We start from the raw sequence: 21,323 nt of genomic DNA, 5'->3' as shown, positions 1-21,323 counted from the left end.
TGCACTGGCTGTCAAATTCAGTTCCAGGTGAAATTCAGGGCAATGGTATCTACCAACAGCCCTCTAAATGGTTTAAGCTCCAGCTATCTCGCATACTGGCTCTTCTTTGCACCCCAGTATGACAACTGTACTTGGCAAGAATGTTCTATCACTTCTGTAGTTTACAGGGCATGCACAAGGCAGCAAAAAAGGGGGTTAACTCACGAGAGCAGGCAGAATTGGTCCGCTTGCTCAGTCAACTAAACCTGTGGTAGAAATGGCACATCACCCACTCTCCAGCTACAAAGCATCAGATGCATTCAAGTATGGAAAGAAACCACTTGGAGATGCAGATGTCATTTACCCATGTCCTACAGTGATAAATTCCTGTCTCAGGCCAGCTGCATGGAAATCTTCTGTGGAAGTTATTTAGCAAGGAGGTTGGAGATCAGTTTGGAGGATACATGTACACTATCTAGAATCCCAAAATTGGCTGAAGTCGCCAGACAATGGCAATAGTTATTAGTATATTTTAAAAGGAGCAAGGATAAGAAAGTCTCTCTTTTAATGCTGAAAGAGCCTCATTAATGAAATCAGATTAAAGGAAATGAAACTCACATTACCTAATTGTTTTTGCACCTATTCCTTTTTTTCCAGTATGAACTGTCTGGAGTTATTTTATTTTTTTATTCAAAAGGAAATAAGAGTAAAAGACAGTATGGTGACACATGGAAAGGAAGAAAGTGCTCAGAAACAGTAATTAGTTTTCTTAAAGAATCCAAGGACAGCATGAAAGCACAGAGGCACACTAGGCAAGAATGATAATGTGCCTTCAATCAATCCACAATTGATTTCACATTTAAACTTTAGATCATCTCTGGGAAAAGACTTTTGTAAGGCTGAGATGGAGAGTCAGAATCTGCATTTAAATGGAGATGTTCTGAATGCAGGGACACAAGAGTATGTCAGCAATGCCATGCTTTCAATAGAGAAGAAACCAGAATCTAGGACATCAGTGCCTACCACACAGCTATTGAATGGGCATATTAGCTGGTAAGTGATAGCGAGATGTCCACACAGGATGAATTAACTTCTCACACTAAAGGACAGTGGAATAAGTAATTTCTTTGCCTTGGATTTCAAATAATTTCCCAGGACAGGTACAGGTTAGTGATATGACTAACTCTCCTCTCTCTGAGATGTACAGAGAATAGTTAACTCTACCTCCCATCCCTTTCTCCTTCTGAGACCAGACCATTTCTTGCCACGTTGCTGCCAAGGCCTACCTTAAAAAAAAAACACTGGTGGATACTGTATAATATTGACACTAGCTATACTGGTTGCTTCCTCCTATTTGACATCTCCAAATGAGAAATGGAATACAAAGAGCTAATATTACTACTTACTATAAAACTCTGACTTTGGACATTCTATGGCACATAATATAAAGTGATGTAACCTGAGAACTCCTAGTTTTCTCTTGCCATTCAAAAACTTTAAGAGGAGTTAAACTCCTCCCCCTCGTTTCAGATGGTGCTGAACGTTTCCTATCATTCCTGACAAAGTACAATACATTCTAGTTTCTTTTCAAGAACTTTGTCCCATTAATGTGCATGCGTTTGTGACTAAGAGCTGCCCAAATGCAGTGTGGGAAATTTGGGTCTTTCCAGATGCAATTATCGGGACTGTCTCCCTAATACCTTGATCCATCAGCAAAGAGCTCTCCGTGCTTGTTTTGCAATGTGGAATACTTCCATTATGTATTAATCTTACAAATCAGCTGACTCTACAAAACAAAGCTTGTTTCAGTACCCCAAAGCCTTACGCAAAGGATCTCATGCAGTGGATGCTCTTGCACGAAAGTGTTTCATTTTAATATTGCAGTAGATCTCACCTACAACTGGCAACTAAGAACAATATACTCACCAAAGGAGACATCGCCAAAATTTAGGGATGGTACATTGAAATGAAACGTTGGTCCGATGACACAGCCCCTGGGAGGAAAAAGACACAGAAGGAGAAAGTGTCATCCTGGTTAGCAAGAAAAAGTCCTTAGCTTTTAGTTACAGCTACAGTCAGCAGTGCAACTAGGGGAATGTTGGTCTTAGACTCATCAGTGTCAAATCAATTCTCCTCCCACCTGTGCTTAGCAAGGCGTCAATGTGGAAGCTGGGCAGCCTACGTGAAGTGATGAATAAATGCAAACTGAGGAAGGCTGACTCTATTTAGTCCTATTTATCAATCTGACTGGTCAAGTCAAAATCTTTCTGAGAGGGAGGCAAGTTGGGATCAAGTGAAATGATTTGGAAAGTCAAGTTTCCTTCCCTCCCTTGGCAAGGATCTGGAGTGTAACAGTTTCACTTTTATATCCCCTTTTTTCAATGTACTGCAACTACCAGAGACCCTAAAACTCAATCCAATGATGCTACCTAGCCAGGGTTCCAGACCATAGCTTCTCTGGCTTGATGTTCTTCAAAATGCCAGCAATGTTTCTGAGCTGTAATAGGTGTTCTTCTGATGGATAAGGTTTGTCTTTCACTTGATGAATATTGGCCCAAGCAAACAGTGAACTTGCAGGATTCTGAGGCATGGATCCAGGGGAGCTCAAGACAACTGTCAGTATCCCAAATGCAAGTGAGATCGCACTAAAGAACATGGTTGCTGTACTGGAGTTGTGGCTAATAGAGAAATATGCCAATTAGCCACATACACACTGGTTGACAATTAAAACAATAACCAATGCATATCTGAATTAAGCTGCCAGCAATCTGAACTGCTCTGATGCCAGCTCACTTTCCTACTTCTCCCCTCCCTCTCACTCATCCCCCAGCCCCACAGCCAGGACATTTGCAGACTCCACTGAAACTAGTGACTGGAGCTGAACAATGCTAAATAGGTATTTGCACTGCCTGGTGCAAAGAACTGAGATCTCTGTCTTTCTGGACTGAATAAAGGTATCACAGTCATTGCACTGTGCCTTCAAAGTTTGTTCTCAGGATTGTGACTGCAGCCATTCTGCGTTTGTTGCCATTGTAAGGAGGTGATAGGGTGGTTTCCAGTGTCCTGCTGGAGGGAATTTACATTCATTGTGTATGCAGTGCACACTATTCCCCCTTTTTCTGACACCAGTGTCCCTTCTGACACCAGCTTCACCCTTCTATTGAGCAGGAGCACATATCCAGGAATTTGCAGATTGGCTTCCCAGTAGAGGAGAAATCAGTGACTTGGGGACTGGGTACATTTTGGTCATAATTTGTTCAGTCCTGGACCACAAGCAGTCAATCCCCTCTTTCAGGAATCTCGGCCAGAACCAATGCTCAGTTCACAGGAAGCAGTTCTGCTTTAAGAATGGACTCTAATCAGAGACCATGGCAGACAGCAAACTCTCCTGCTGCTTGCACAGCTCCCTTTGCAAGGACCACTATCTCTATCTCTACACAGAATCTTGCATAACAAAAACTAAAACCACTGCATATATTCCCAATATTGAACATTTGCTCACGGGCTGAGAAAAAGAACTGGGAAGACTGTGTATAACAGCATTACCTGGTGACACATGTCATAGAATCATAGACTTTAAGGTCAGAAGGGACCATTATGATCGTCTAGTCTGACCTCATGCACAACGCAGGCCACAGAATCTCACCCACCCACTCCTGTAATAAACCTCTAACCTATGCCTGAGCTATTGAAGTCCTCAAATCGTGGTTTAAAGACTTTAAGGTGCAGAGAATCCTCCAGTAAGTGACCCGTGCCCCACGCTGTAGAGGAAGGTGAAAAACCTCCAGGGCCTCTTCCAATCTGCCCTGGAGGAAAATTCCTTCCCAACCCCAAATATGGCAATCAGCTAAACCCTGAACATGTGGGCAAGACTCACCAGCCAGGCACCCAGGAGAGAATTCTCTGTAGTAACTCAGATCCCACCCCATCTAACATCCCATCACAGGCCATTGGGCCTATTTACCATGAATAGTTAAAGATCAATCAATTGCCAAAATCATGTTATCTCATCATACCATCTCCTCCATAAACTTATCGAGTTTAATCTTGAAGCCAGATAGGTCTTTTGCCCCCACTGATTCCCTTGGAAGGCTGTTCCAGAACTTCACTCCTCTGATGGTTAGAAACCTTCATCTAATTTCAAGTCTAAACTTCCCGATGGCCAGTTTATATCCATTTGTTCTTGTGTCCACATTGGTACTGAGTTTAAATAATTCCTCTCCCTCTCCGGTATTTATCCCTCTGATATATTTATAGAGAGCAATCATATCTCCTCTCAGCCATCTTTTGGTTAGGCTAAACAAGCCAAGCTCTTTGAGTCTCCTTTCATAAGACAGGTTTTCCATTCCTCGGATCATCCTAGAAGCCCTTTTCTGTACCTGTTCCAGTTTGAATTCATCCTTCTTAAACATGGGAGACCAGAACTGCACACAATATTCCAGATGAGGTCTCACAAGTGCCTTGTACAACGGTACTAACACCTCCTTCTTTCTACTGGAAACACCTTGCCTGATGCACCCCAAGACCACATTAGCTTTTTTCACAGCCATATCACATTGGCGGCTCATAGTCATCCTGTGATCAACCAATACTCTGAGGTCCTTCTCCTCCTCCATTACTTCCAAGTGATGCATCCCCAGTTTATAACTAAAATTCTTGTTATTAATCCCTAAATGCATGACCTTGCACTTTTCACTATTAAATTTCATCCTATTACTATTACTCCAGTTTACAAGGTCATCCAGATCTTCCTGTATGATATCCCGGTCCTTCTCTATATTGGCAATACCTCCCAGCTTCGTGTCATCCGAAGCCTCCCAGCTTCGTGTCATCCAACGTATTAGCACGTTCCCGCTTTTTGTGCCAAAGTCAGTAATAAAAAGATTAAATAAGATTGGTCCCAAAACCGATCCCTGAGGAACTCCACTAGTAACCTCCTTCCAGCCTGACAGTTCACCTTTCAGTGTGACCCCTTGTAGTCTCCCCTTTAACCAGTTCCTTATCCACCTTTCAACTTTCATATTGATCCCCATCTTTTCCAATTTAACTAATAATTCCCCATGTGGAATGTTATCAAATGCCTTACTGAAATCGAGGTAAATTAGATCCACTGCATTTCCTTTGTCTAAAAAATCTGTTACCTTCTCAAAGAAGGAGATCAGGTTGGTTTAACATGATCTACCTTTTGTAAAACCATGTTGTATTTTGTCCCAATTACCATTGACCTCAATGTCCTTAACTACTTTCTCCTTCAAAATCTTTTCCAAGACCTTGCATACAACAGATGTCAAACTAGCAGGCCTGTAGTTACCCAGATCACATTTTTTTCCTTTCTTAAAAATAGGAACTATGTTAGCAATTCTCCAGTCATATGGTACAACCCCTGAGTTTACAGATTCATTAAAAATTTTTGATAATGGGCTTGCAATTTCATGTGCCAGTTCCTTTAATACTCTTGGATGAAGATTATCTAGGGCCCCCGATTTAGTCCCATTAAGCTGTTCAGGTTTGGCTTCTATCTCGGATGTGGTAATATCTACCTCCATATCCTCCTTCCCATTTGTCATCTTACCATTATCCCTAAGCTTCTCATTAGCCTCATTAACAACACAAAGGAAAGCTACCTCTAAAATGCCTCTGATTGTGGATTCTACCAGGAAGTTACCAAAGACCGAGCTTGCCATGCAAAGGGAAAAGATTACTTTTCTTTGGGCTTAGCCATTTGCATCTCTGCTTGAATGAGTTAAACCCTGCTTGTCTACCCAGAAGTTCTGGGCACGGTGCCATCTCAGAGCTCTGTGCCAATAGCTGATAACAGGGCAGCCACCACATAACAAGAGAAAGGACAGCAGGTTTTGAAACAGTGATCTCTTAAAGAATCACAGAGCAAGAGCAGGTGATGCTTGGTGATGCAAAGTGATGCACATTGGAAAACATAATCCCCACTATACATATAAAATGACGGGGTCTAAATTAGCTGTCACCATTCAAAAAAGAGATCTCAGAGTCATTGTGGAGAGTTCTCTGAAAACATCCACTCAATGTTCAGCAGCAGTAAAAAAAAGCGAACAGAATGTTGGGAATCATTAGGAAAGAGATAGAGAATAAGACAGAAAATATGACATTGCCTCTATATAAATCCATGGTACGCCCACATCTTGACTTCTGTGTGCAGATGTGGTCGCTCCATCTCAAAAAGGATATATTAGAATTGGAAAAAGTACAGAAAAGGGCAACAAAAATGAGCAGGGGTATGGAACAGCTTCCATATGAAGAGAGATTAATAAGACTGCAACTTTTCAGGTGGAAAAGAGACGACTAAGGGGGGATATGCTCGAGGTCTATAAAATCATGACTGGTGTGGAGAAAGTAAATAAGGAAGTGTTATTTACTCCTTATCATAACACAAGAACTAGGGGTCACCAAATGAAATTAATAGGCAGCAGGTTTAAAACAAACAAAAGGAAGTATTTCTTCACACAATGCACAGGTGACCTGTGGAACTCTTTGCCAGAAAATGTTGTGAAGGCCAAGACTGTAACAGGGTTCAAAAAAGAACAGGATAAGTTCATGGAGGATGGGTCCATCAATGGCTACTAGCCAGGATGGGCAGGGCTGGTGTCCCTAGTCTCTGTTTGCTAGAAGCTGGGAATGAGCAACAGGGGATGGATCACTTGAAGATTACCTATTCTGTTCATTCCCTCTGGGGCAACTGGCATTGGCCACAGTTGGAAGACAGGATACGGGCTAGATGGACCTTTGGTCTTACCCAGTGTGGTCGATCTTATGTTCTCACCAGAGGAGAGGAGAAGAGAAGAGAGGAGAGGGGCAAAGGACCCAGCCACTGACTGGGGAAGCCTGGTGCTCTCTGATTTCATTTGGCGGGGGCAGGGGCTCACCAATACTTTGGGAAAGAAGGCACCAACATGACATTGTATCAGAACTACTGCTTGCTTAGAAGAGTTATGAGCAGCTGTTATGGATGATGCTAACAGTTTAAAAGCATTTGGCCTCCACCAGAACTGGCTGCTGGAGCAGCACAGGGGGATGAGTACAAGGGCACAGGTGCTTATGTAGGCAGTTACCAGAGGTATTTTCAAAAGCTGTATGCTCTATTGGCAGAGCAGATTTCTGCCCCTTATATGACTTAAATATTACAATGTAAAATTTTCATATGTAAATAGTGATTTTGCAGCTAAACTGGCATCTTTTAGATTGTGCCAGCTGATGTGGGTTTCAGCTGCTGCTAAGTTGTCTGCATCTACTCCGAATAGTGAGTCTGTAGTGACAAGGTAATCTGACCAAATTCAGAAGCCAGGCCAGTTTTAATCAGAAGGAGGTCAGACTACTAAGCAGCACAGTCAATGAAAGATGTCCCGTCTTCCTCGGGATGATAGCTCTGGTGGTGAAGGGCCACCTAGCAGGAGAGACATGGATGGAGGTGCTGGGTGAGATTTCTGAGAGTCTCCCTTGGTCCTTAATTAGCCAGGAACATCCATGCAGGGGCAGCCCCTTAAGCCACAGCCAACCAGGAGATGTGAGGCCCTCCAGAGATATGCACCGTCTAGCTCTGGAGGGATGATGGTCCTTGTGGCAGATGAGGGAGAGGACATGGGGGTGAGGGATGAGTCGTCTGAGCCCTCATCCCAGCCTATGTGACCTCCATCACCACATACCTTATCCCGCAGGATCCTCCAGCCAGGGCACCTCCATCCAAAAGAGAACTGGGAGTGTTTCTTCATGTAGAACCAACACCTGGAGTATAGCAGCAGTAGCCTGGCTGAGCCCAAGAGCAACTGGCACTCACCAGGAAAATGGTGAGTGGGCTCAGCATGAGTGCAGAGCATCAAAGTGGGGTGACCAGATCATTGCAATGTCAGTCAGCTGCTCCCCAACTCTATCTGTGCACACTCAACCCAGCATAGTACTGGGCCGTAAGAAGTTCTGTGAGTCTGCCTCATGCTCTGGTGCGCGTTTCCACCGCCCCAATTTTAGGGGCCAACAGGAGCCAATTCAACACCCAATGTATGTGGGTGTAGTAGTAGGATTTTGTGTTTGTATTTTGTATAATTTAAAATTAAGAATAAAGAATAATAATGTAGCATGTATTAAATGTATTGGTGTATAATTTGACCATATCCTGCCAGCCACCCTTTCTGAAAGCAGAAAGGAATTGTCTAACGGGCCATTGGTAAAGATGCATCAGACAGAATCTGTGTCTGAGCTTCTTTCAAGGCAGTAACAGACCTTTTAGGGCCACCACTTTGTTGTAGGTTTAGCATTTTAAAATAAATAAAAGAACGCAATGATTTCTTTCTCTTGCATTGCAATTTGATGTTCCTGTTCAAATGTTCTGTATAAATCAATTTTGTTTTGTGTGTGAATGAGGAATGCGTGAGTTAGAAGATAAGTATGAAGGCCATCACCGAACCAGATGTTCTAGGGAGAAACCGAGGACAGACGTAAGGGCCCCAGAAGATTGCAACACACCCCTACAGAAATGTCAGAGGAAGGCAGATTGATGACTCTAAAGATAAGACAGGCACCTATCAATGGGGACAAGATAGCTGTCATCAAAACCAGCATGGGGTAACTCCCTGAGAGACTTAATGAAAGAACAAAATAAAGGATGAGAAGGACAATTTAAGAAAACAAGCACTTGTCAAACAACAATTGATTACAACATGACGGTGCAAAACTCATTGGTCCCAATGAAGGAAAATCACTATATAAACAGGGGGCCTGGCCATGAAACTTTGGGTTTGTCCTGCCAAGACTTCCCCGGAGCATCGTGTTGTGACCAACAGAACCCGGCTCCTCCCTACCTGTGATCAACCTAGCTGGCCATTAGATTGATCCGGACTTTGGACTGGTAACTATAACATCAACTGGCGGGACAGTGTATGTGTGTGTGATTGAATGCATACGCTAACTGTTGTATCTTCAATAAACGCAGCACATTGCCTTTTCCCCTGAAAAAGATCCCGTGTGCTTCTTATAAGCATAACATTTTTGGTGGAGAATTGCGCAAGGGGAAAGATATGCACTGTGATTGTTGAAAATACTGCTAAATACTGCTAAAAGGTATACCATACATACAAAGTGATAGATCATTCAGGTGTGCACACCCCCAGTCATAGAAGTGCCAGGCAATAGGGGGAGGATTAGAGTCTTCATTCCGACCCGTCTGTCGGGAAAAACTATACCGAGATAGATAGATACATAGATAGATAGATACATAGATAGATAGATACATAGATAGATAGATAGATAGACTGTTTGTACAAACTGTCTAGCTATATACAACCCTGGTTGTAGAGTGCCAAGCCATAAGGGAGAGGGTTAGAGTCCTCGCTCCGACCTCTCTGTCGGCAAAAAATTGCATAGGTGAATATACCCTCAGTCATAGCAGGATCGAGCCCAGAAGGTAGAAGGCTTAGCGTTCTCCCTCTTGCTCTGCCAGGCAGAATTTTTAGTGGTTATAGACTTTTTGTGTGTTGTGTAAGTCCCAGCACAAGCGTTGGTCTACAGGAAAATTTAAAAATGTTTAGGAAAATGGACCAGGAGGTTTGGGGGCTAGCTACGGAGCCCACCCTCCTTGCTAAATGGTTAGTGGGACAAAGCCTGTGTCCATGAAAAGGGACGGTTCAACAAGGAAAGCAGGATTGGGCCCAGACAAGCAGGCAGGCAACAAATAAAGAGATTGGAAAACAAGTTGAGAGACCTGAGGGGCATAGTGGCAGCAGTAAGGAAAGGAGTAAGTACAGGCATAGGGATTTCAGATCCCTGGGACAATACTTGGAATGGTGATATCTGGGCTGATGCAGGTGTCATTTTGGGAAATAAGCAAGTCATTTAAGAAAAAAGAGTCATAAGTTAACTCTGCAGAGGCTGGAGGGAATTAAGCAGTTAAACACTGCAAAAATGTTAAAAAGGAAAAGTGTTATAGAAAGAGAATTCTTGGTTTCTTTGCAGTCATTCTGAAGGAAAAATGGGCCCTTTTCCAAAGGAATGTCTGTAAATAAGCCAGGCAAAAAGACAATCTAATTTTAAATAATTTGACTATGAACAATTTAGTCAAATTTGCTAAAAGAACATAACGGGTTTCTATTGGAACTTAACTGTCCCCAAATGTATACAAGTGTAATCTATGTACAGCTGTGTAAAAATTAAAGCAGTGTAAGAAATGTTAAAAAAAAAAAAGAACATGTGTGTGTAAATATATTGTGTAAATATGTGCGGTTTTAAGGACCTAAATCAACACTTCTGGTCTGTAGGTTTAAGATGAATTGGTTTTGTTTTGTTTTTAAATAATACCATTAAAATCCATTTGAATCTTTTATTCAAAGTTGCAAAACTGAAAAACCCTTTTTGCCAGACACAGGTAACTAGTGTTGTTTGGCTTTGGTATTTAGCATTTAACACTTAAGGTACCTTAATGCTTTATAACATTCAATATCTTTTTAAAGACCAAAGTCATGACTGCAGCAGGGCAGTCAAAACTAGGAGAATGGGAAGAGATTCTGGATTTGTCTTTTGGTAACAAAATAGCAAATAAGAGCTGTAGTAAAACAATATAAAGCTAAAAAAAGACAGTGCTCCTCTGGAGCAACAGCAGGGGTAAGATGCACAAAAAAAAGAAGCAACATTAGGAACTCTGAGCCTTAAGGTGGCTCTGAATAATCAGACTGTCACTATGCATCCGATGAAGTGAGCTGTAGCTCACGAAAGCTTATGCTCAAACAAATGTGTTAGTCTCTAAGGTACCACAAGTACTCCTTTTCTTTTTGTAAATACAGATTAACACGGCTGCTACTCTGAAACTTTAATAAAGGTATATGAAAACTCCATGAGCACAGGAAAAAAAACCAGTTACACTTTATGCAAAAATTGATATGGCTAATATAATATTATAGAAGTTAAACTATGAAAGGAATGTGCATTTTTCCCAGGACATGTGCAGTGTATATTATAGAAGGGGTAAAAGAAATGCAAACAAAACATGCTACTTAATTAAACTCCTTTTACGGTTCCTAAAAGGAGCCACCATAGGTTGTGTTTTCTTTTTCAGATCGCTGTGTGTTTTGGAAGCAGGAGTTAAAAGTAAAAAGTAATCAAAACTCTGGAGGAAGTTAATTGTGTCCCTTTCAAGACAGAGTCTCTGAGCGCTGCTGACGGCTTTGAATCCAAAAGCAAGCCAGAAAGTGTCTGTGTTTATGCAAATTACCTAACTGATAGAGGAAGGAGAGAACTGCCTATAAATGGCAGCACAAAGGAGCTGCAAATAAAGGACATACCTGGTCAGCAAACAAACTACCTGAAACCAAAAGGATCAAATTATAACCCCCCAGAGGAAGGTGGAAAAAGAAGTCAAACCTAAGAATAAGAGAGGAACAGGTTAACCCTAAGTAGAAAAAAAATACTTTTTTGTGTGTATACACAGTGCTAAAATCTGAAGTCAAATACAAAAGGGATCTGCTTATATGCATAACACCCCTCCCTTTTAATTCACCAAAACCCAAAGTATATAATTAGATTAAAAAGCCTATGCAAAGATTTCAAGAGGACATTAAATACACTGGCCTCAAAAACAAATTGTCTAAATAAAAGGCATGGTATAACAAGATATTTTTAATAAATTTGATGTTAATATTAAACATTGAGATTAATTTAATGTTAATAAGTACTCCTGTAATAATGTATAGCATGTATGATTTTTTTAAAAAAACCTTTAAGGTCATATGGTAATGATGCTTCTCAGCTATTACCTGTGAATAAACTTAAAGCTTAGCACAACAGAAAAAACATTACAAACCTGGTCTGCTGTATAAAAAGGGAAACTGAGGTACGCCATACACCACCTCATGAATTTAATGACTGAACAGTGGGATAATTTCCCCTAAACTGTTAAAGGCTAAAAACCATTAAACCTGGCCTGCCTATACAACAAAAACTTAGGAAAGTATGGGGGTAATTCCTCTGTTTTGCCTGCAATCAGCAAGGATATTTGTAAAAGGAAGGGATATTTTAAGCAATAATCTGCCACCCCAAAAGGGGTAGAAAAATATTCTTTTTGTCTTTCAGAACTTGAAAAAAAGCTGGTACCAGCTAAAATGCAACCCAAAATACCATCATTCTACAGTTGTGACAAAAATTGTGTTTTGTGTTTTATGTTTTGCCTTGTGTTGTTTGCCTTGTTGCTAGCATTGTTGTGTATTGTGTTACAAAAGAAAACCTACTGCCTTAGGCAAAAAAAAGTTAATAAGTATTTTAACTGTATTTACAAAAACCAATGTTGCAGAAGGGCGAAGGTCAAGGAATGCCAGTCTGTTAATAGGGAAACATCCTCATGTAGCAGACACCATATTAGAAGGAATTGGTTTTGGAGCAGGAATTATAAATACTGTAGACCTAAAAATAATTAAAAATAAGTTAAGTTCCTTGTCACAACTGCAAGATAGCCTCATTCACAAGCAGGCAATTACTACTGTGGAGTTGGTACAAATAGGACTGGGAAACCTAAAAGCAACATAAAATATGTAGCAGTGGCTAAACACCACCTCCTGGATGCTTTATAAACAACAAATAAAGTTAGAAAATAAAACTGCCTTGGCCATAGATGGTGCTAAGATGCAAATTCTTAGTTTAGCATCACTTGAACACAAAATGTTTTGGTAATATCAGAGAAAGTTAAGGTATTAAGGCATCTTTTAAAACAATGAAAAAGGTCCTTGTTCAATACCTACAAATATAAATAAATGCAATATGTTTCAGCATGATTAAGCCTGATTTGTAATTAGGTAAAATTATTGTTAAAATTGCTCACCAACAGTCTGTAAAAACAGAAATATGGAAAGTGAGCCCACTCCCAAAACTGACCATGGGATCCTTTTGGCTACCCCAGGTTATGGGTCATTAGGCTAGGAAAGAGAAGAAATTATTGGACACCTGAGGGTATACGAAATGGAGCCCTCTAAAATGGGTATGCTTGTCCCTACCTGTCACCATAGAACCATGAAGCAAAAATACCTCATTGGGAACATGTGTGTTAAACAAACTAAAAAATGTAACGCGTGTTTTGTACAATGAACAATGTATATGTGTTACATCCTGGAAAACAGTATTTTGGAAAAATGCAAGTATCAGTCCATCCCCAGTGAATAAATGTAAATGTAATGCCAGTGTAAAAGCACAGAGCATTATCACCTCTACTCTGGTTAATTTCTCTGTTACACTGGGTCCAAACTGGCACAATCTAACTGATCACTTGTCGTTAAAAACAAAGGTGACTCAGTTTTTACAACAGACACAGAGGGATACAGGGAAGCGTGTCATTCAAATATTGCATGCAAATGGACACATGCTAGAAATTGCTAGGTCTAAAAAAAACCTAACAGCCTATCATTGGCACGACGTTTTTACAGGCTGGTCCCCGACTTCTAAGGGCATATTATCTATCATGTTCCACCCATTGCTAGTTGTGTTAACATTGTCCTGTGTTTGATTTCTAGGAATGTGTTGTATGTGCTGTTGAACAAAAAGAATGTTTGTTAAATTACAACCACAAGCTCAAATGGCCTCTCAGTATATTGCTATGAAACAGTTGTATAAAATATGACCCACTCAAAAATCGTTCTTGAAGGGTCAAAAAAAATATATGCAGTAGTAAAATGTTATGTTTGTATTTTGTATAATTTAAAATGAAGAATAAAGAACAATAATGTAGCATGTATTAAATGTATTGGTGTATAATTTGACCATATCCTGCCAGCCACCCTTTCTAAAAGCAGAAAGGAATGGCCTAATGGGCCACTGGTAGAAGTGCATGAGGCAGAATCTGTGTCTTAGCTGATTTCAAGGCAGTAACAGACCTTTTAGGGTAGCCACTTTGTTGTAGGGTTAGCAACTTAAAATAAGGAAAAGAATGAAATGATTGTTTTTCTTTTGCATTACAATTCGATGTTCCTGTTCAAATGTTCTGTGTAAATCAATTCTGTTTTGTGTGTGAATGAGGAATGAGTGTGTTAGAAAATAAGTACAAAGGCCATCAGCAAACCGAATGTTCTAGGAAAAAACCAAGGACAAACGTAAGGGCTCCAGAAAATTGCAACATGCCCCTATTGAAATGTCAGAGAAGGGCAAATTAACAACTCTAAAAATAAAACAGGCACCTATCAATGGGGACATAATAGCTGTGATCAAAACCAGCCTGGAGTAACTCCCTAAAAGACTTAATTAAAAAAAAATTAAGCATAAAAAAAAAAACAATTTAAAAAAACAAGCACTTGTCAAACAACAATTAATTACAGCATGACGGTGCAAAAATCATTGGTCCCAATGAAGGAACATCACTATATTAACAGGGTGCCTTGCCATGAAACCTTGGGTTCATCCTGCCAAGACTTCCGCGGAGCATTGTGTCGCAACCAAAAGAACCCGGCTCCTACCTACCCGCAATCAACCTAGCTGGCCACTAGATTGATCCAGACTCTGGACTGGTAACTATAACATTGACTGGCGGGACAGTGTGTGTGTGTAATTGAATGCATATGCTAATTGTTGTAGCTTCAATAAATGCATCGTATTGCCTTTTCCCCTGAAAAAGATCCCAGGTGCTTCTTATGAGCATAACATGGGCTCCTCTGAGCTACACTCTGCACCTATGAGGCCACTCTGGCAGCTGTAAGTAGCCAGAGTGAAGAGGCACCCTGGCCACACTCTTTATGGTGGGAAAAGGGAAGTAGGTGGGAGGTATAGCACTGATGCACTGGCTCTGCTCCACCAGGGAGTCAGGAATTCCTGGCTAGCCAGGGAAGTGTCCCTCACCATTGCAATCAGAGCCATACAAAGGGAATGGAGTGAGGCTGAGAGTCTGGCCCAAGAAATCCAGTTTTAGAGGAACTAGGTTTGAGATGGTGGGTGGATATCCAGGAGGAGATGTCAGAAATGCAGCTTGAGTTATGGAACTGGTGGGACAGGAGATATCAGGGCTGGACAGGAATCCCTGACTCTGAAGCATGGTAGAATCCAGGGCGGCAGATGAGGGCACAGAGAGAGTACAGAGAAAGAAGAGGAAGGGGCTGAAAACAGAAACTTGAGGGACATCAACAGAAGACAAAGAGGGGAGGATGAGCAGCCATTAAATGAGATGCTGAAGGAACAATCATCAAAATAGGAGTGAACCAGGAGAGAACAAAGAGTCAAGAGAGCCAAGAGAAGAAATAAAATGGAGGAGGGAGTGACTATTTAAGGAAGCAGATGAATTATAAAGGATTAATTTAAAGGCGTGCCCTTTTGATTTAACTAGAAGGTCATTTTTGACCCTGAAGGGGGTTGCTCCAGCAGCATGAAGGATGCAGCAGCCACACTGAAAGGAACGGGAGTCTAGGAAGCAGGAGTAATCAGTATGCTCCCGAATTCTGGAGACAAAGGAAGTTAGGATGGTAGGTGATTGAGTTAAAGTGCAATATGAGCAAACATACATCAAGTCAAATCACAGAATATCAGGGTTGGAAGGGACCTCAGGAGGTCATCTAGTCCAACCCCCTGCTCAAAGCAGGACCAATCCCCAATTAAATCATCCTCTTTCTTCCCTTTTTTAAAGACGGGCACTACACTAGCCATTTTCCAGTCATCCAGGACCTTGCCCTATCGCCATGAATTTTCAAAGATAATGGCCAATGGCTCTGCAAACACATCCGCCAACTCCTTTAGCACTCTCGGATGCAGCACATCCGGCCCCATGGACTTGTGCTCGTCCAGCTTTTCTAAATAGTCCTGAACCACTTCTTTCTCCACAGAGGGCTGGTCACCTCCCCACCATGCTGTGCTGCCCGGTGCAGTAGTCTGGGAGCTGACCTTGTTCATGAAGACAGAGGTGAAAAAAGCATTAAGTACATTAGCTTTTTCCACATCCTCTATCACTAGGTTTCCCAATCCCCACTCCCCTCCTTCCCCCCGCATTCAGTAAGGGGCCCACACTTTCCCTGACCTTCTTGTTGCTGAATGACCTAGTCCACTTACGAAAGATGGCTGCCCACTTTAACCACCCCTTTCAACACATATTGTAGTTACATAGCCATGTACTGAGGGGAAGCAGGTGCAACTATGGGTCCCTCAAGACAGGAAGTATTTGATGCGAACTCTGTCAGCTCCATCCTAGGTACACCCTTAAAATGCCATTTCTTGCTAGAAGGCAAAAACACTCCCGTCTCTTGCAAAGACATACCATAACCAGTTTCGGGGAGGAAAAATGTGACTGCAAAACATTCTCACTTGGTCCCGAAAAAGGGCAGCCTACTTCCAAGCACAAAACCAACTATAAACCCTTTTATTTATTAATTTCTAGATACTATAGTCAACTATTTTGGATTAAAATTCATTTCTTACTTAATTTCACCATCTCCCCTCGATGTCAATTCACCAACTCAACACTTTCTCTGTAAAATAACAACCTAATTAAATTCTCCTTGCATATGCTCCCTCAGTTTAAGCCTGCATCCCCCATTTCTGGCTTATCCAACAACCTGAACTAGATCATCCATCTTAATTTAATAAAATCTCTGCCAATGTAACTGCTTCAGTCACCTTTGGCTCATCTCTCGAGGCTACATAATCCCAGCTTTGTCATTCTCTCTCCATACATGACCTACTCCATCTCATTTATCACCTGTTGTGCTGTATGCTGAACTTGCTCCATGTTAACATCTCTTTTCAAATAACATGGTTCAGACAGGGCACTAAATGTGCTCTAATAAGTGTTTATAGGGTGAAAGCACAATAACCGTGGATGACACAATATGCCCTTCTGATAAAAGCCAACAACTCATCAGCCTTCTTTCCTGTTGTTGCACGCTGGTCCAAGAATGTAAATGTTTATCAATAAACATAGTGGAGATCCTTTTCCTCTTCCATATTAGCTATTTAAAGTGTGCTTAACACTACTTGACTCTTAGATATAGAGGGTCTGATAATATGCTGCATCTCCCCAAACCCATAGCCTAGGGGAAAGGGGGAGCTTCCCCAGGGCTGCCAATAAGCTGCCCCCAGCCCAGTATCTCCAGAGTGCCCAGCATTACAGCTGCTGTGCCTCCTGCCGCAATACACCCCCTACACCAAGGTCTGCAGGGAGGGGCAGGGAGGATGACTTGTGCTGATCCTATGTTGATCCTGAAGGGATTCACCGCCAGCTTCCTGTAGCTTATGTAAGGCCCCTATACACAACCAGAGTGGCCTACAGGGGCTGGAGAGGGTAGAAGAATCGGCCCTTAAATTTCATATTCCATCATTCAGCTCATTCATTCAGGCTGTGAAGAATATTCTTCTCTGAATCTGCACCTCTCCCCCTATATTAGTGCTATCTGCAAAATTAATGATCTTATAAATCAGTGTTTCTTTGAATCATAGAATCATAGAATATAAGGGTTGGAAGGGACCCCAGAAGGTCATCTAGTCCAACCCCCTGCTCAAAGCAGGACCAATTCCCAGTTAAATCATCCCAGCCAGGGCTTTGTCAAGCCTGACCTTAAAAACCTCTAAGGAAGGAGATTCTACCACCTCCCTAGGTAACGCATTCCAGTGTTTCACCACCCTCATAGTGAAAAAGTTTTTCCTAATATCCAATCTAAACCTCCCCCACTGTAACTTGAGACCATTACTCCTCGTTCTGTCATCTGATACCATTGAGAACAGTCTAGAGCTGAGGTTTATGGATTACCACAGCCCTTGCTGTGCTCGGAACAGGAAATGCCACGATCATTTCCAATACGAGAGCACGGTAGATGTTGCTGTGCTTTGGTCTGAATCATTAATAACATATTAAAAGACTTCTGGTCCCAGGAACAGACCATGCTAGAGCCCGCTCTGCCATACTGGCAGCTGCCAGAACCTCACTGTCTATAGTTATCTGTATCAGAGGGGTGGCCGTGTTAGTCTGGATCTGTAAAAGCGGCAAAGAGTCCTGTGGCACCTTACAGACTAACAGACGTATTGGAGCATAAGCTTTCGTGGGTGAATACCCACTTCGTCGGATGCATGCAGTGGAAATTTCCAGAGGCAGGTATAAATATGCAAGCAAGAATCAGGCTAGGGATAACGAGGCTAGTTCAATCAGGGAGGATGAGGCCCTCTTCTAGCAGTTGAGGTGTGAACACCAAGTTATCTGGTTTCCCTTGCTGCAGGTCCAGTCCTTCAAATGCTTCAACCTCCTATTTCAATGGGGGTCGAAGCACTCAGCACATTGAAGGATCAGAAAATCTGTCACTTTCTCCATTGAATTAAGCCCACCAAAGTTTATGTTGCTCCAGAATTGGAAACTTGCCCATCTGACATCCAAGCAGTCTTGAGATGACACAATGACTCCGTTTGATAAGGTCTGAGCAGTCGCCTGTGTTATTACCCTGAAAACTAAGGATTTACGCTCCTCCATCTCCTAACCCCCCAGAACTACAGCTGAGGTACTGTGCACTTCCAATGGTACAGGCCTTACAACTATTAGAAATCTAAGAATTTATGAGCTACCCCAGTCCTCCCTGACCAGACTATTTCCTGTACAATCCTCCCTGAAGCAGTTCTCCAGAATAAGCAATTATACTAAAAGCACTAGTACCCTTGAACCTCTCTGCATGAGGACAGGTATTGGTCTCAGAAGGGAGTTATCACATTGCAGAAGTCTGTGCAAACAGATTATTCTGACATCAAAAATACTGATTGGCCTGATCTTTAAGAAAGCCCCAGTTATTGCTGTAGCACCTTAGAGACTAACCAATTTATTTGAGCATGAGCTTTCGTGAGCTACAGCTCACTTCATCGGATGCATACCGTGGAAACTGCAGCAGACTTTATATACACACAGAGAACATGAAACAATACCTCCTCCCACAGTGCATCCGATGAAGTGAGCTGTAGCTCACGAAAGCTCATGCTCAAATAAATTGGTTAGTCTCTAAGGTGCCACAAGTACTCCTTTTCTTTTTGTGAATACAGACTAACACGGCTGTTACTCTGAAACCAGTTATTGCTGGTTTACTGAGGACCAGTAACTTCCTGGTTTAGTTATGAGCAGAAAATGTAGGAGATTGGGGTCCTTGCTTACAGAAACTTTTCCCTCTCACAGAGCATTATATTTCACCATATGAATGCTGCACACAGTTGGGAGATAATGGAGTCTAAATGGTTAGAGCAGGGGATAAGGAATCATGGGTTCTAATCTTGGCTCTGACACTGGTTCCTGATGATGTGACCTTGGACAAATCTCTGTTCTTCTCAGTAGCTCCATCTGTAAAATGAGGATTTATACTCTACCTCACAGGGGTGCTGTGAGGATCAAAACTGTCCTAAGATGAAAGATGCTACAAAAATGCCAATTATTAATGAATAAGTCCAACTTACCTAATAGTTAAGATCACAGGCTCGGGGGCTCCGTTCACACTGAATTTAAACTCCTCTGTGAACTCCCCCAGGATGGTGGAACTGAAGGAGATCTGGATGGCTTGAAGTCCACCTGGCAGAATGATGCCTTCTTTGGGGTCAAAGGTAAAACAGGCGCCCAGTGCAGTAGATGGAGGGATCAAGTTAAAGAGGGCATCAATGGCTCCTTTGTTATACAGGATTGCCTGCAGCAGTAAAAGGGAAGGAATGGAAACATACAAGGAACCTTTACTTCTCATAGATTGAATTGATTTGTTTTCTAATTAAATGATTAACATCTGAAAAGGGGAGAAGTGATAAGACATTGCCTGTTGGAAGCCAAGGGAAATTTGTGTGGGGGGGTGGAGGGTGAGAAAACCTGGATTTGTGCTGGAAATGGCCCAACCTGATGATCACTTTAGATAAGCTATTACCAGCAGGACAGTGGGGTGGGAGGAGGTATTGTTTCATATTCTCTGTGTATATATAAAGTCTGCTGCAGTTTCCACGGTATGCATCCGATGAAGTGAGCTGTAGCTCACGAAAGCTCATGCTCAAATAAATTGGTTAGTCTCTAAGGTGCCACAAGTACTCCTTTTCTTTTTAAGGGAAATACAGTGAGCTAAATTCTGCACTCAATTAAAACTGCAATAATTCCAAATAAATCAAGAGAGTTATTCTGAATTTACACCACTGCAACTGAGAGCAGAATATCCTCCACTGTAACTGAATTTGCAGTACAAGATAGATACTGAACACAGATATCTGTGCTTTCAGAAAAGTCCCCAAGAGTAGCAAAGAACAGTCACATTGTTTCTGATGAAACATCATACAATCATATTGCTCCTGATGGTGCCAATCCAGCAACATGCTGAATGCATTTCACTCCTTCTGTAGCCAATAAGCTGAGGACGCTTGGCACCTTGCAGACTTGGGTGGACTGGGTTATCACATTGATAATGCCCACTGTTCTTGTTTAGATCTGGGAGCATAAACCAGATTGCGAACAGAAAAAATATGACCTTGTCATGATGAGAGAGATAGATAGATAGACGCATTTTTCAGACATCCTTTCTTGGGAACTATTATTGTATTTATTAAATGGTTGTTTATCCCTCCTTTGAAAAGCACTTTGGGGTCCTTTGGTGAAAGCTTCTATAATACAGAAATGCAAAATATTATGAGTTCATTTTTATTAACCTACTTATCTTATTTTGCTGGACACCTTTATTTTTATGTGACGAGGGCACCTGCTGTTTATTGTATAAAGCCAAGTAGTACTCAGAAACCCAATTATTGCTAATTTCAGAAGCATCCAAAAGTACTGGGGTTCAATACAGACCCTTTTTTATTTTCCTTTATCTTGTTGGATCAGCTCTGTCTTAGCTAAACTACAAAGGCCAGTGAACAAGGAGGGCAAATATCGGCATGACCTGTTCCAAACAATTTTAATCTCATAAATATTCACAAGCACAATCTAAGACTTTCGCAATTGTTTGTGACAAATTGTAAGCTTGGGGCTGGATTCTGTAAATTGCTGAGCACCCACAAATCCCATTGTCTCGAATAAGAGATGTAGGCCTCAGCTTCTCTCCAGATTATACCCTTTATACTAGTCAAAAAGTCCCCACTACTATCAACAAACACATTGTTTCACTGATACAGTTTGCCTTAGGCAAAATTATAAATTTCTTCAGTGCTGCAGGGTGACTTCCTGCCATTTCCACAGACACATTTCACCTGTTTTACAATATCTCTCTCCCTTTTGTCCTTGTAGAATCTAGCAAAGAAATTGAGGGAGAAGCATGAAAATGTGCCTTTTTTTTTAAATTCTGGTACTGCTGCAAAGAATAGTTGCACACCCTCCTATTCCTCATTGAGGAAAGAATAAAAATAATCATACACACTTTCATGTATTTTACTCCTTAGTTATACCA

General features: G+C 41.6%; 1 protein-coding gene across 12 annotated transcripts in view; it reads right to left on the bottom strand.

Annotated features, from left to right (window-relative positions):
* The window catches only part of HYDIN (HYDIN axonemal central pair apparatus protein), a 451,680-nt gene that overhangs the window by 258,001 nt on the left and 172,356 nt on the right, over window positions 1–21,323 (bottom strand). For all 12 annotated transcript variants that reach the window (XR_012664515.1, XR_012664516.1, XM_048816820.2 and 9 more), the window contains 2 exons: window positions 19,369–19,592; window positions 1,906–1,973 (listed from right to left, as the gene is read on the bottom strand). Coding sequence is in view for 10 of the 12 variants with exons in the window: in XM_048816820.2 (XP_048672777.2) it covers window positions 1,906–1,973; window positions 19,369–19,592 (292 nt within the window). In the remaining 2 variants the exon portion in view is untranslated. The remainder of the gene's footprint in view (window positions 1–1,905; window positions 1,974–19,368; window positions 19,593–21,323) is intronic.

This window comes from Caretta caretta, chromosome 12 (assembly GCF_965140235.1).
Source record: "Caretta caretta isolate rCarCar2 chromosome 12, rCarCar1.hap1, whole genome shotgun sequence".
Lineage (NCBI taxonomy): Eukaryota > Metazoa > Chordata > Testudines > Cheloniidae > Caretta > Caretta caretta.
Note: the sequence above shows the minus strand (reverse complement) of the source record. Positions and strands in the feature narration are given on the sequence as shown.